The sequence below is a fragment of the Sander vitreus genome, chromosome 8, assembly GCF_031162955.1.
Source record: "Sander vitreus isolate 19-12246 chromosome 8, sanVit1, whole genome shotgun sequence".
Taxonomy (NCBI): domain Eukaryota; kingdom Metazoa; phylum Chordata; class Actinopteri; order Perciformes; family Percidae; genus Sander; species Sander vitreus.
Window position 1 is genome coordinate 12,885,257 of NC_135862.1, and position 16,280 is coordinate 12,901,536.

Genomic DNA, 16,280 nt, shown 5'->3' on the forward strand with positions numbered 1-16,280 from the left:
TGTATTCTAACTTACTTTCACATATGCAACATAATATACAATTTACACACTGGGATCCATTAACTTTCACTAGTAGTTCAATGTCACAGCACACTTTTCATACAAGTGTAATGTGTCACATGGTCACATATCACATTTCTCCCTCTGACAGATACACTGTCACTTTTGTTGCTTGGTAACCTGATCCGGCTGTTGTCTAGAGTACTGCTGTAACCATAGTAGCCGCCTGTATAATTTAGCAGTCCACAGTGGTGAAAACATGGAGCAGGTAAGATGGTTTGATGTTGGGTGAGAAGTGCATTTGTTAATGTGTAAGCTACATCTCATGTCCTTTCATCTACATCTCATATCCTTTCATCTACATCTCATATCCTTTCATCTACATCTCATGTCCTTTCATCTACATCTCATATCCTTTCATCTACATCTCATATCCTTTCATCTACATCTCATGTCCTTTCATCTACATCTCATATCCTTTCATCTACATCTCATATCCTTTCATCTACATCTCATATCCTTTCATCTACATCTCATGTCCTTTCATCTACATCATATGTCCTTGCGTCTTCCTTCAGGATTGTATCGCTGGTCTGTACCGGTCCCTGGGTATGTCTGTCGGAGCAGAGTTTTCCTCTGAAGATGTGAGTCTTCTCTACCGCAAAGTGTTTCATGTTTCCTCAAACACTGATGAAGCACATGTGGCAATGAAGAAGGTAAAAATTCAGACATGTCTTAAACAACAAAGCAGCTATTGTTTGATCAAATATCCATTCTTCATTATGAAATACTTCTCTGTACCTGTGTGTTGTGAATCTGTTACATTCCCTTCTGTGAAAACTCTGAACAAAGCCTCTCTCATCTGTTTGAATTGGTATCATAAACTGTGACACTGTTTTCCTCCCTGAAGATTTATCTTCGTGCACCACCTATCTTGAACCAATCCTCCTTTCTTCTGCTGCCCTTTTCTTATCTATCTACTCTCACATCATCAAAGTGAATGGAGTGATTGTTAGACAATGTATATATTCTTGTGTCTCATTAACCCTTTAGAACCTTGTGAACTGAACCCTGCCTAGTGTAACTTTGTTCTCAAAGTGCTCGTAAGTCAACTCTGTCAACAAAGGTTAAGCCAGTAAATGACAGGATACGGACCGTGTGATCGGATTGTTTCATAACACTGTGTCTGTTTCAGATTGCAGGAGCGGACAGTAGTTGGTCATGTGTTGGTGAAAACGTATTGGATGTTCTACTAGAAATGGAAAGGGAGAGGGAAAAAAAGGAAAAGGTAGTCAGTGAATTTGTTTTCTTTCGTCTGAATTTCAAACTACAGTGTCTGAGATATTATTTTGTCATCCCTACTAAGAGTCAATATTGTTATCTGCAGCTCTACTGGGACATCCAGCTGCTAAATGTTGGAAATCTTAACACTCTCTACATGACGGACAAACCAGTTATCATCAATCCTCATGAGCTAATTTGCCTTAACCAAAGCACAGACCAAAATACTTTCAAAAATGTGGTGGGAAAAAAAGAGCAGTATGGGAGTGTGAGAGGTGTGAAGAGGCTCAAGAAAGCAGCCAGGCAGTGCTGGGCCAGGTAAGCAATCCCTAAAGTAAAATCCCCAAGTTTAAGAAGTTGAAATGTTACTCAAATACAATTCTAATGTAAAGGCACTTCACTTGACTGTTCCCTTTTTATAATACATTACTTGATACTTTGACTCTACCACAGTACAGAGGGGGGATTTATATTCTTTTACTCCACTAAATGCTTATATGAAGGATGGAACCTTGCAGATTGAGGCTATACCTGTAAAACATACAGTAAGATCTGCTCAAAACATGATGATTTAATTTAAAGCAAGCCTATGTAACTTCTGCTGAACAGCGGTCGCTGTGGCCACAAGTGACAAATATAAAATAATATAATATTGTGGAGCTAAAAGTGAAGGATGATATAGGTGAAGATAACATCAACACACATGCCAAAACCATATTTCTGAAGGGATTGAGGAAGAGGAGATAATTGAGGTAGTAAATAAATTCAAAAATAAAAAATCTCCTGATTGTGATGATATTGATTTGACACTAATAAAAAATATTATAGAGAATATAGCAAAACCATTAACCTATATCTGTAACCAATCATTCCAAACGGGCATATTTCCCAACAAAATGAAAATAGCAAAGATCATATCTATCTATAAAAATGGAGACATGCACTCCTTTTCAAATTACAGACCTATCTCTCTTCTTCCTCAGTTCTCTATACATATTAGAAAAACGTTTAGTTCTAAGAATGGACCATTTCGTTGAAACCCACATTATTGAGTGATCACCAATATGGTTTCAGATCCAACCGATCCACCACAATGGCAGTTATGGAATTAGTAGAGCAGATATCAACAGCAATAGAAAATAAGAAATTCACAGTAGAAGTATTTATAGACCTAAAAAAAGCATTTGACACTATAGATCATGCAATATCAATGACAAAACTAGAAAAATATGGCATAAGCGGCGTAGCACACACATGGCTTAGTAACTATCTGGACAACAGACAGCAGTATGTACAAATAGGTAATGATAAATCTGATTTAAAGAAAGTAACATGTGGGTTTCCACAAGGTTCAGTACTCGGTCCAAAGCTGTTCATATTGTATATAAATGATATGATCTGGTGATGACCTTCGGAGACAGTGGAGAAAGAGGTGAAAATCTTAAAAAGATGGTTTGATATTAATAAGTTGTCTTTGAATTTAAATTAAAAAAAAATCAATTATGAAGCAAATGTCATAATAGAAAATGTGGAAATAGAAAGAGTCTATGAAAGCAAATTCTTAGGAATGATTATAGACCACAAATTATGCTGGAAATCACATATCAAACAAGTGAAAACAAAAGTATCGATGTCCATTGTGATGTTACATAAAACGAAAGATGTGCTCAATTTAAATTCACTATATATGTATTGTACAGTTCCTTAATATTGTCATACATTACATATTGTGTGGAAATATGGGGAAACATGAAACAATCACTAACCCTATTTATATATTAAAAAAGAGAACAATAAGACTCATTAACAGAGCAGAATACCTTGAACCAACAAACAGATTATTTATAAATACACACACTTAAATTTAGAGACTTGGTGGAAGCCAAAACAATGCAAATAATGTATAAAGTCAAAAATAGGATGGTTGCAGAGTCTTTCCAGAACAGTTTCAGATTAGAGAGAGCAAGTATGAACTGAGGGGAATGTGCATGTTCACAAAGAACAAATGTAAAACAAAGATGTATATCAGCAAAAGGAGTAAACATGTGGAATCGTTTAGATGAGGAAGTAAAAATGTGTTACATGCTACAAAGATTTTAAAAAAAAACACTAAAACGTAGGATGATTAACAAATATAAAAGTGAGGCATGAATGGCAATGTGTATATGAATGGGAATGTATTTTGTTTTGTTTATTTTTTACTTCTGCACATATGCGTGTTAATATATGTATAAAATACAGAAATTAATGATAATACATTTTATAAGATTGATAATATCCTGAGGGACCTAAGAACAAAATAAGAATAAAATAGAATGTAAAAAGGGTAGGTGTAATAAGCAAATGCTTCAACCTACACCTTTTCGATCAGTATTGATTATAAACGAGTTAAGATGACACTGCATGAACTAAGGTGACACTTAGTTTTTTGTTTTTTTTTTACCATTTATGTTATGTATGTGATGTTGTGTATATATGTGATTGATTGATTGATTGAACTAAACTAAACTAAACAGTAGCACAAGTTTTTTTTTAAAAGTCAGGGACCTGACTCAGTAATATCTGTTATGCATGTATCACATTATGCACCTAAAGTCTGCTTGCGTAAACCATCAGCTAATGTAAGCCATCATACAATACTCGTCATATCAGAGCAAGTAAGGCTGTAGCACCAAAACCCCTAAGCAACAATTTGAGCAACAATGCATTTTATTACAAATTAATTCAACTTTGAATTTGTTTGAGCGAGAATGTTTCTTAACCACTAGAAACAAGTAACACCTTTATTTAATGTTACAAGCCACCCATTATACATTGAAGTGCTTGTTTACTATAATTGTGATATTGATATGTGTTTATCTTTGTAGATTGGCGTCAGAGAGTGTGCCAGGCATGTTGCCCTCTCCCTGGCAGGGCCAAAGCCTAGGGATTAGGGGTCAGGCCTGGGGCTGTGTGTCCCTGTCAGACGTCCTCCTCTTGGTAGAAGTGAAATATGATGTGGTGACCCACTTGCTTTATACAGAAATGCTCCAGGAGCACTACAGTAAGGAAATGTTTCTCTGAACTTTAGTTGCAATATAAAACAGAGAACAATCTCCTCACTCTATAACTTACTCAGCATCATATAGCCTGGTTCAGGTGCTTCACATTACTGTTTTTCTTTCCTCCCTCTTCTTTTTTGGGTGATACCACAGCTCTGAGTATCTGGGAAAACATGCTGCCATGGCAACAACATGAGGAAGAGGAGGGGCTGGGGGATCTTGCAGATGAGGCTTTAGAGTCAGGTGATATGCTTCGTTTGGCTGAGCTGCCAGGGGCATTTAGGATGTACAGGTAACACACAATAACAAGGTTATTATTATAAATGTCAGATTAATTGAAACTAAATATACTGAAACCTCTTAAATTGAAGAGACAACAACAACCAAACTACAATACAACAATATTTCCTGGTTCCAAAACAAACAAAACAGAAGTAAAGATACAATGTGTACTGTTGAGAGAGCAATCATTGTGATTCCAACAAGGAAAATCTCCTTCAATTATGTATAAAAAGAAACACAGTGTACTTAATCAAACAAACCACTTGATTTTGCCATGCTCCCTTAATGGGCATCAAATAAAAGCCAAATAGTAAAAATGATGATTCATCTGCAGGGCCTGCCTGAGAAGCCGTCCTGAGTCCAGGGAACAGTTGTGGTCTGCCGTCTCGCTCCTGTATGAGTTACACACATTTTGTCAACAAGAAAGGGACACACTAACAGTCCTGGGCGAGAGGTAAATACTTTTGAAGCACATCAGGTGCAGATCACACAAATTCCAACCGGTTGGAAGTAAGTCTACACATCAGGAAAATCTAAATCATGTCAGATGACCAACATAAATCCACATGCTTGACTTTAGAATGCTCTTATAATAATCTGATTTACTTAGTGTAACATATTGCTCACATTGTACCCAAAGCATGTAACCATGAATGCAAGGAATTGTTTGCAAATTACAGATTTGACACACATTGACTTATATATGGCACTAACAAGGTCCGAAATGAGTTGATTCATTCATCTTTTGCCATCCAGGCTGGACAGGGAGAGCCTGAGACTGTTGTGTCTATACATCAGTTTGGCAACTCTCAGAGCTCAGAGAGAAAAAATGTCCTACAGCGCTCTTCTGGCAGCTCGGCAGTCCTGGGAGACATGGTGAGCCAACCGTAGTGAAAATAACAGTTCAACACTGAAAATGGAAATGTACTCACTATCACCAATGCCTGCTTTATGCCCTTTGCACACTCAGTCTCAGCTGTATGCAGTCTATCATCCATGTTATCTGTTCAGGCCACATGTTAGGAGTCCCTGCAGAGCAGAGCAGGCGGCCCTGTGGCTACATGGTGAAGAGGAAGAGCAAAAGAAAGACGTAATCTCAGTATCACCACAGCAGGTATTGTAAATCTGCTTATGGGCCACTGATTCTGAGACATACTGTAGGCAGCACATAATGTCATAACATCATATTTGAATTATGTTATTTTGTGAGTAAGATGTTTGTCAAATAATGTCTAAAAGGAAACCCACTGCAGTAGTTTTATCAGCAGCAGAACAAAAACGTTGGCCCTGTTACAGCAGGCAGTGTTGCAGTTGCTGGTGCTGACTCAGGAGCAGGAGAGGAAGCACCTGGTCAAGTTGGCACAAGGGGTCTCCATGGAGGATTTGCAAGAGCCAGGTTGCACAATGCCTCCAGAAGAGAGTAAATCATTATTTTCTTCTTTTTCTGCTGCATGCTTGTCAGAATTACTTTTCTTTTGTATTCCCCTCATTTCTATATTCCATCTTTCTTGTTTCCTGTTTCCTATGCAGAGAGTCATCAGCACGCTGCTTTAAGAAAGGACTGTATAAAAAAGCTGAGACAAATCCATGCTGGCCTGCAGATGCCCAATGAGACTCAGATTCCCTTAAAGCAAACACACCTTCAGCCCCAGCCTCACATAAGCAGTAACTCGGCAATATGCTACCATGGCCAGCTGGAGGATTGTTCCCTTCTCCTCTTGACCCATTTGATGGAGCTCCAGGAGGTCCAAGCTTCTGCATTACTGACAGCACTGATGGACAAAGTGAGTCAAGACAACCACAGCATCCATTCCAATGATTCCACAATAACTCAGGCTCTTTTAATAAAGCACAGACTGTTAAAATAATGTTGTGTCTCTGTTAGAGTGTGCAGCGTGTCCAAGCTCTGCGAGATGACTATGAATCTGAACTTCAAGCACAGCACTACACCAACCTACTCCAACTAATCTCAGATGCCCCTCTTACTTCAGGCTCTATACTTACTCCTTATCCAAACTCAAACGAAAATAGCAGCAATAAGCAACACCAAGCTCAGTCATGCTGCAGTGGACCGGTCGAAGCTCAGAACAGCAGTGGTGGGCCAGCTGAAGCTCCTACAGTGGATTCAATCAGAAGAGCCAGAGAACTAAATGTGGTGCAACTTGCAGAAGGGACTGACAAACATGACATCTGTACAGGTACTGCAAACACAGGCAAACATAGATCACCGTACACTTACAGCTGCAGTTACAATATGTTGCTTTCCCCCAGGTTGCGGAGCAGTCATGGAGGACCTGCCCTACTTGGAGATCTTGTGTGTATCAGATGCAGCAAGTAATGCTCATCAGAGTCTCGAGGCAGACGGACCAGCCCAGGAAGAAGAAGTGGGCAGTGCAACAAAGAGCCCCCACAGTTATGAGAAACAGGGCTCACTAATCGCCCTTGCATGGAGCAAACCACCAGAGGATGACGCTGACTATGAGGCAGGGGCTGCAGTCGGAGGCACAGGACTCGTACAGTCAAGTGACACAAGCAGCACAGCTGAACAAACACAGTGTGACGAGACTTCTGGAGAGAGTGACAGAGAAGAGCTGAAACCCACTTGCTTCCACTCTGATTCCACAGGTCATCATAACGCACAGTCTGCAGACCAGCAGTGCAGCACAGTAAGACAAGTACTCTGTAAGTGTCAAGCAGACCATAAAACATTGTATTATTGTCATGCATCTGATTTTTCTCCTTTTATATTCTCATTAGTTGACATTGGAGGAGAGAGCAATAGAGGATCAACCAGAGAAGGGAGAATGTGACCTGCAAACACAAGCTTTGGAAGCAAAGAGCCTGCAGGATGCACAACCACATCTCTTGGTTAACCCTTCTGAGATTGAGCGGCATGCTGGTGACTTCTGCTTTGAACTGACCAATGAGACAGCTAATGTGGACAGAGAAGTGCTTGAGGTGGAAATGTGTCCCACAGCAACAGAGTCCGAGCTGTGGGACCTGGGAGGGCCTGAACACGCTCATGCTGAGGACCAGAATTATAATTCACAAGCCACAGTAAGTCTGTTACATCTTTGTGCAGCCAGTGCTCATGATTTCTGCTAAACATTTTCACATTATTCACAACCATGTGCTGTTTCCCATGTAAAGGTTGACTGTAGCCCTGCAGAGAGGGAGGCAACGAGGGAACCCACACTGATGGAGAGGGAGCGAGCAAGAGAGCCAGTCTCGGCAATGGAGAGAGAAAGGACAATGCGCAACCTGGTGGACATGCAAAGAAAGGTCGAACAGAGGCAGCAGAGAGATAGAGAGAGACAACTGCTGAGGGTGAGAGAATGGTGTAGAAGAAGAGTAGGGATGTAGGGTGTAGAGCGGCACTGAAAGAGTATTCAGATCATTGTTTGTGAGGGGCAGAGGTGACATGTCACCCTGACACTGTCTTTCAGGTTCAGGAGCGTCTGTCAATCATCCAGAACAGAAAGGCAGAGGAAGACCTGCTTGGCCTGAAACACACAGACAGGCTTAAGCACCTCACACAAGATCTACCACAGGTAAAATACTGAATTTTGAGGAAATCAGTGTGCATAATTTTAAGTTTTTAATCAACATTATTACATTGTGTTTTAGGAGGATAAGAACCAGCAGAAGACAGTTGTCAGAGAGCGACTGGAGCAACTGAGAAGAGAGCGCTCCAATGTCATGCAGTCCAAACGTGACAGGTAAGGGACACTTCTTTAAATTAAACGGGGAACACCAAAGTAAGGTTAACCAACAACCCCTTTATTTCCTTTGGTATCCTCTAGGAATACTGCAGGATTTAAGGAACTCCTGGGTCCAGTAGCTCTCCACAGCAGAGAAACTGATGATGGAGCAGACTGAGAAACTACAGCTGCTTAAATTCATGTCTAGATAAAAAGTCATTTTCAGTTCGTAATTGTTGTCAACACTTTCTAACAAATGTATGTTTTTCTATGATTTATAATCTATTGAGCTACATATGTTTATCAGATAATACTGGGATGCGTGCAAGTGCAATGCTCCACATTTTGTATCCGCAGCGGCCTTCCGGTTTATGGTCATATAAGCACACATTACAAAAGATGTGAATGCAGGCGGTGCATATGAAATAAGACAAATCTCAAATTTGAAGTCACTGTTTATTATACAGTTAATTACCATATTGACAAACATAAGCATCAACAATAATGTCATTTATCAATGACCCCTTTTAGTTGTGTACACATTATCCCCGTGGCCTAAATTACATACACAATGAGTCACAGAGGTGCATGTTACAAGTCTACAGAGGTTCCATCAACTTTCCTTCATGTGAACATAACATTTATATTGACACTGTTGGCCAATACTTGTGTAAGAAATAATGCGAAGAGACGAAGGACACTGCTGTAGACTTTGATTGCACCTATGGACTGGGGCTATATTTATTTACAGGTCTATGGTGATGGGAATATTGTAACATGTCAAAGTATGTAAGTCTGTCTAACAACTCTACGATGGGGAGATATGTATAATACAGAAGTTTGGTGTGGGCCCAGTGGTTTTCCTGCAGGAGAGGAGGATCTCTCAGTCCTGGTTAGTAGAGGGAATGTCTACATGGGAGAGATTCTCAGCAAATAAACATTCTGTTTTTTCCTCTTAAATTGTCCACTTACACCGCAGTCCAACACAAAGCAGGAATACCTTTCACTCTAATAAGTCAGGACATTCTACAGCAGCTCACACACACTGAGCCACTGCATTACACACATAAAGTACACAAGTGTGTCCTCAAATCAAATGAACACAACTTAGGTTCAAGTTCTGTGGTCTCGAACACACTAACATTCAAATCAACAAAGACAAACCAGTTTGAATTCCAAACTAAGAAAATATGGCGCCTGGCTGACAGGTGCTTTACTCAGGGCTTTATAATTTCAGCAATGGGCCAACTGGGGACTAAACAGAAAAAGTCCCATTTTCAAAATATGACGGTTCGCCTTAGAGGATGAGGTGGATTAAACGTGAGATTCTCAGCAGGCTGTGCAGAGGACACACTTTTAGGGTTGTAATCTGGCCAGCTCTTATGAAAGCAGGGCACTTTGATAGCAGTGACATACTGAAATTTAAACGGGTGTGGTGTCAGATTTCTCTGTAGTGTCCTGTCCGGACCCTGGATCTACATGTGCAAGATCTTCAGCAAGAAAGCAGCATGCGCGTGTGTGATAGACTAAACTACACCTTATACAAGATAGTCAACAATATTTGCATTTTATACACTAGACGGCTGTTTCCCACAGTGAAAGGTAAAAGCCTAGGATGAAAACAGGGCGGTCCGAGTCAAGTTCATTCAGCGAACCTTCTTGCTGGAGGCTTTGATGAGCACTACTGTCCATAAACACAAAATGGTCATCAAACGTCCAGCATTTCTATGACTTATGGGCACCATGGAACTGAGGAGGGTGGATTAACGTGTATATGTATTTGTGTATATCTCTTTTTCATGCGAATCATGAAAGGAGAGAAATCTGCATGTATGTCCGTCAAGTCTTGAATGGTGTTAGCAATGGGACTCAAGGGATGTTCATGTATTTATGCGTTTATGTGTGTACATGTCTTAATGTATGAGTCTTTCTATTGGTGTGCGCACTGCACCCCTGGGCCATGATGGCCCCCTTCCTCATCAGAACTATCATTGTAGGCCTCTCTCCTGGCTCCACTACCTGACCCTTGACTCTTGTCAAATTCTGTCAGGTCAACTTCCTCTGCATCGGCTGCAATAACAGGATTCTCAGCACGAGCAGGAAGCAAGCACTCGAGTTCCTAAAAAAAATTTGAATTGAATTAAAGAAAAGACATCATGACACCACAATCATTCAGCTTATTGGAGTTAATATTGGCCACGTCAGGATGTTTGAAGATTTCAACTCACATTCAGTTTTTCGGGGCTAATCCAGTTGTTTTCAGGAAACTGGACATCAAACTTGACATAAAGGTCTCCCTTCTCAAATGGGTTTCTGTACTGAGGCATTCCCTCTCCCTTCACCATTCGAATAGAACCTGTCACACAAACACACCAACAAAAGGGTGTACTGTAAAGGTGCAATAAGAATCTTTGACCTTGCAATTTACAAGACATGTACTACATGTTGTTACATAAGCTAACAGAATTGTCACGCAAGTATACTTTAAATATGAACATCACTTTGCTTTTGGCATGTTATGGTGTGCTACAATAACAATTTAAAATCATCCAATTTGTTTTTGTTTTTTTATTTACACACTTAATAAGAAAACTATTATATTCCACTATCCTCAAGTTTTAACTGTCATATAAAATGTGTATGCCGAAGACCTGGGGTAAAGACATAACATGTTTGCATAAATCATAGTTAATGGTTTATTACAGACACTTTTATGATTTATCAGGCAATTTTATTTATTTATTTATATATATATTTTATTTATTATTTTTATAAATTATAAGATGGCTTGTTAGCTGCTGCAAATGGCTAGTGGAGAAAGTTAAACTAACTGCAAAAAAAACTTAATAGATGCAGTAACCAGTAAATATAAGAGCAAACATATTTTGCACATTAGAATGTCCACCAAAACAAAAAAAGCAGGAATGTCATGAAAGTGATAAAATCAACATATGTGGTATGAAGACATTGTTTACCTGGCTCGATGACCTTGCCAGGTGGATATTTGACAAGCAACTGACGTCCATCAAGGTGTGCAACCGTCATCTGGAAGCCACACAGAGCCTCAACCAGGCCGATACGTTGGACCATGTGAAGGTCACTGCCATCACGGCGGAATTCCTGATTTAGATTGAGATTCCAGATTTTTTTGTCAAATAAATGTAGAAACATCCCCTTAATGAAAATGATAATCTTCTTAGCCATGATAACAAAATAAATACAGCTAAACAATCAATATCAGAAGCCAATTGTTTGTTTTTTTTTACCTCATGTTCTTTCTCTTGCAGCACAAGCACTATATCTCCTGGTTCGATGCCTGGTGCTTGGTCAGCTTCCCCAGTGAATGTGATCTTCTGTCCATGTCTCATGCCTTTGTCCACATGCACCTCCAGAAGCTTAGTCTCCTTACTCACCTTATGACCCTCACACTTTCTGCAGCGGTCCTTCTCATTTATCACCTCACCTGCACAAGCACACATACAGAGATTGGACATTTTCAGAGTGCCATTGTGCTCGTTATTTTACAATACCCGTGTCTTTAAAAAGTATAGTCAGAGAATGGTTGATTTCGGACACTTTACCCTCTCCATTGCAGTCTGTGCAGACTGACTGCATCTGTTGAACCATCCCAGGGGCCAGCTGTCTAATCATGATTCTCATACCTCGTCCTCTGCATGCCACACACTTCTGCACTGCTCCTGCCTTACCCCCCTGACTAAAAGGCAAACAAAGAAGCATCAGCCTTGTTAACAGAGATTTCTATTGAAACAAAATTACTGCAATTACATACCATCTTCCGTCAGTTTTTTTAAACGATTAAAGTGAGATATTTAAAGCAAACTCACCCATTACAGGCAGCACAGAGCACATTCTTACTGAGCTGCAGTTTGGTGGTTTTGCCATTGTAGAGGTCTTCAAGAGAAACTCTGTGTGACAATAGAGTTATGAGACGTGTGCAACATTATATTTGAACCACCCAAACTGTATTTATGTAACACTTACTTCAAGGGGTGTACCATATCATCTCCTCTCCTCCTGCCTCCATTGCGTCCTCTGCCCTGTCCCCCCATGAACCCAAACAGTCCTCCGCCAAAAATATGAGAGAAGATATCGTCCATGCCAGGCCCGCCGCCTCCTCCCTCCCGTAGCCCCTGTTCTCCATAGCGATCATAAAGCTCCTTCTTTTCTGGATTTGTCAGTACCTCATATGCAAAACTGATCTCTTTAAACTGGAAAATAAGAAAAAAGGAACATTCAGACAGCTTGACACTGTGTGGGAGACAAACAAATCGGTAAATCACATAAAAAAGGGCCAACAAGTTTTGTCTTTGATGAGCCAGATACAAAGTAAAAAATAAATAAAAATGACAGTCTAGTCTCTTGTGTCACATTCTTGCAGAATCTGAGGAATTAAGTCAAACAGCAGTACAAATCAAACACAGATGCGCATTTCACTGTTTTATCTTCTGTACTCTGATCTTTACCTTGTCTTAATTCTCAAAGAGTTGGGCTGAGTGATCATGATAAAACTAAGTTGACATAATTTCCTGGTCCCAATTGTTAAATTATGAGCTGCTGTTGTTAGCGCCGTTGCTAACGATGATGTTGCTGCTGTTAACCATGACATGCTTTGGTGCATCATACCTTGTCTCCAGCATCTGGGTTCTTGTCAGGATGGTACTCTTTGGCCAATTTGCGGTAGGCCTGTAATAAACCAAAAACCAAAGTGAACCAAGCTGTGTTTGCACACTGTGTCAAATAGCTCTGCTAGCAAATCACTAAGTGTCTGCTGTCAAACACATCAGGACACTAACAAGAGCATCGCTGCCTTTGACATAACAGACAATACTCAAGCGTGAAGGAGTCAACAAAACTACATCCGAAAACCTTCATCTTTTGGATTTACCTGCTGTACGTTAAATAACTGTCATGCTCTTCTGCCAAATCCACTAACATAAATCTAAAAGCGCTTCATTCAGACATAAAAAAGTAGATGAATCACAATGTCGTCGTTTTGGTAGGAAAAACCGCTGGGATAACGATTGTCCGTTTGCTACATTAACTCTCGTTAATTTGGTGTCACATAATATAAGACGAATATACAGGCGGTCACAAAAAATATGGTAAAATGTCTTAAGTGATGTTTGACAAGGGCCGTAGGTTTGTTGATTGTAAACAATCCCATAAACTGCCTGGTGTTTGAATGGACTTTGGGGTAACGTTACACAGAGACGTAACGTTAGCTAGCTACATATTTGCTAAGTAGCTACACGACGGGTGATATTAACGTTTACGAACTAGCTAGCTAATAACCACCACACAAGTTTATCTGTTAATGTAATTCAAAACGTAAAGATTAATTTCAAGCCAAGTTTAGCGTTACCAGATGTTACACACAAGCAGGGAACATACAAGCGGCTTTCTTTTTTTGGTTAGCTAAGTTATTTATTTCCATGTAGCTGACGTTAAGCTGTTTAGTCGATACTTGCTTCTTTACTGTGCGAATTGGTGGAGACTATTTGCTGGAATATATCATCTAACGTCATTAGCCGGCAAGCTATTAACGTTACACTCGTGGTCACCAGTGTATTTCTTGGGCAGGCTATCTCCATCCTTCGAATTTATGTAGCTAGCTACCTAACGGTAGAAACGATGAAAATCCCAATCATTGTATTTTTACAAATACAAATTAATAGCTTTAATTGTCTTCAAAAACGTCGTGCCATGAAGTAGCTTCTGAATAGTTATCTAGCTAGCTGCTTATCTTACTGGCTAACGTTAGGCTAGCAAGCTGATGCTGAGAATCCTCAGCTAGCGTTCACGTTAGCTTGTTTCTAGGCCAATGTTCACTGGTGGCCTCTCTTCTTTTTTAATGTGTTCTTACTAAATACATATCCTTTTCGTTTGAAATGGTAATTTACCTACCTTTTTTAGTTCATTTTCAGAGGCAGACGGTGAAACCCCGAGGATGTCGTATAGCTTAGTGTCCACAACGTTCGCCATGATGCTAACCGGCGGCGGCTACACAGAAAGACCTTCTGCGGAGGTTCAGCTGAACGAGGAACCGACGAGGCAACAATCACCGGCTGTGACTGTCCAGGGTTGCCAGATCTTGCGACACAAACACCCACTCGCAAACAGATGCCACAAAACAGCAACCCTCTTATTCCAAAACAGTAACACTAACAGGGTTTATGTATTTACGTTGAATGTATCATTTTCAATACGGCACGTTTAATTATTACTAATATTAACGCTGTATGTTGAAATGGCTGTAACGTTACATTTACTTAGACTGGATGAATAGAATGCATGCAGAAAAATACCTGCTACAAACCTATATTCAAGTTTGTCTTCTGACCGCCAGGAATTTGCGTTTGTATCTAGATAACATGGGAAAGTGTGTGAGAGAAAGGCAATCAGGAGCTTAAGAAGTTTAAGAAGAAGAAGACTTTATATCCCCAGGGGTGAAATTACATTTTTACACTCGAAATAGGCTTACACATTACACACAGGCCCGAAATACACACATATGCACAAACAGGACCTGTGCATGCATTAATGGAGAGATGTCAGAGTGAAAAGAATGTCAGTGGCAGTACAAATGTCAGAATTAAAGTTCACTATGAGTGAATTTGGCTTTTTTTTAAATATATCCCCAAATCTTGGAGTTTCCATATGGAGAAGAGCAACATGTAACTGAGGTAGATAAATCGGAAAGCCCACTCCATAGAGAGCACTGAAATAAATGGTCTAAATTCACTGGAGATTTTGTTTTAGAAAATGGTGTCCCAATTTTGGTTATATCTGCGTTCAGTCAGACTCTTACGGTGCATCACAACCATAAAGCCCCTGTTTTCTGCTTGTTTCTTTACCAGAATACAGCAACCTAACCCTGAGGGGAATTTGAGTCACTAAACTTGCAGCTGTCAAAGCCAAGTCTCCTGTTGTTTATACTGCATCATATTTTTCAAATAGCACATTTGTATGGGATTAACAATTTTCTGCAGATATTTAAGGGCTAAGGAACTACATAAGCCTACAGTAGTGGTGGGAAGTAACACAGTACCTTTACTCAAGTACTGTTCTTTAGTAGGCTAAAATAAAAGTAGGTTACTTGTACATTACAGTATTTCCATTTTATGTGACTTTATACTAGGCTACTCCACTACATTTAAATATTGCACTTTTTACTCCACAACATAATTTACAGCTATAGTCTGTAGTTACTTTTCATATTAAGCATTTACATACCAAACATTTATATTAATTTATAAAATATTGTTCATTATTTTAGATTACCCTACCCCAAAGTATAGGCTAAAGCAATTGAAATGTAATGAGATACACTTCAACCAACAATATTGAAATATGGCTAGGCATAATAATGATCCAGTATTATAGTAACATAACTCTTACAGGGGGTGTTGTGCAAAATGAGAACTTTTAGTTCAGATAGACATAGGTTAGGTTAGATAAACCTACTTTAAGTGCATTTTGTTGCATGTGTTGCCTTTAACTTGCGATGCAGTATTTATACATTGTGGGATTGCTTTTTTTACTCAAGAAAATTATCTGAATACTTCTTTCACTACTGACCTATATGGAAACAGAGTACATGGGCTCTGCTTTGGTTTTTGCCTGGCCGGGATTATTATGTGATACCTCCACAGTGCAAGTGCACTATATGATAAAATAATGCAGAACTGTACCTGACACAGTCCTGTTTAGGGGCAGCACGACAGCATGGGGGGCACCAGAGTCATTGTGGTGACAGGGGGGCCTCAGTACACCAGGTGATGAACAACTTACAGCATTTTTTTAGTTATCCTTTTTGTAGGGGTTCAAAAACTTGTTTGGGTCGCAACATACATTTCTATTATCTGCCTGCTTTTTTCATGTTGCAAATAAATTTGTAAATATTCAACATTCAGATTGGTCCCTGGGCCTTTTGGCAAAATTTTGAGGTCAGAAA

General features: G+C 39.7%; 1 protein-coding gene across 1 annotated transcript; it reads right to left on the reverse strand.

Moving 5' to 3' along the window:
* Nucleotides 1-8,742: 8,742 nt before the first annotated feature.
* dnaja2b (DnaJ heat shock protein family (Hsp40) member A2b) lies at nt 8,743-14,375 on the reverse strand. The gene is made up of 9 exons (XM_078256870.1): nt 14,231-14,375; nt 12,950-13,009; nt 12,308-12,534; nt 12,151-12,231; nt 11,887-12,020; nt 11,572-11,768; nt 11,281-11,425; nt 10,534-10,661; nt 8,743-10,424 (listed from the first exon to the last, which is right to left on the reverse strand). Exons 1-9 carry the CDS (start codon nt 14,306-14,308, stop codon nt 10,236-10,238), a joined length of 1,239 nt encoding a protein of 412 aa, XP_078112996.1. The 5' UTR covers nt 14,309-14,375; the 3' UTR covers nt 8,743-10,235.
* Nucleotides 14,376-16,280: the final 1,905 nt, after the last annotated feature.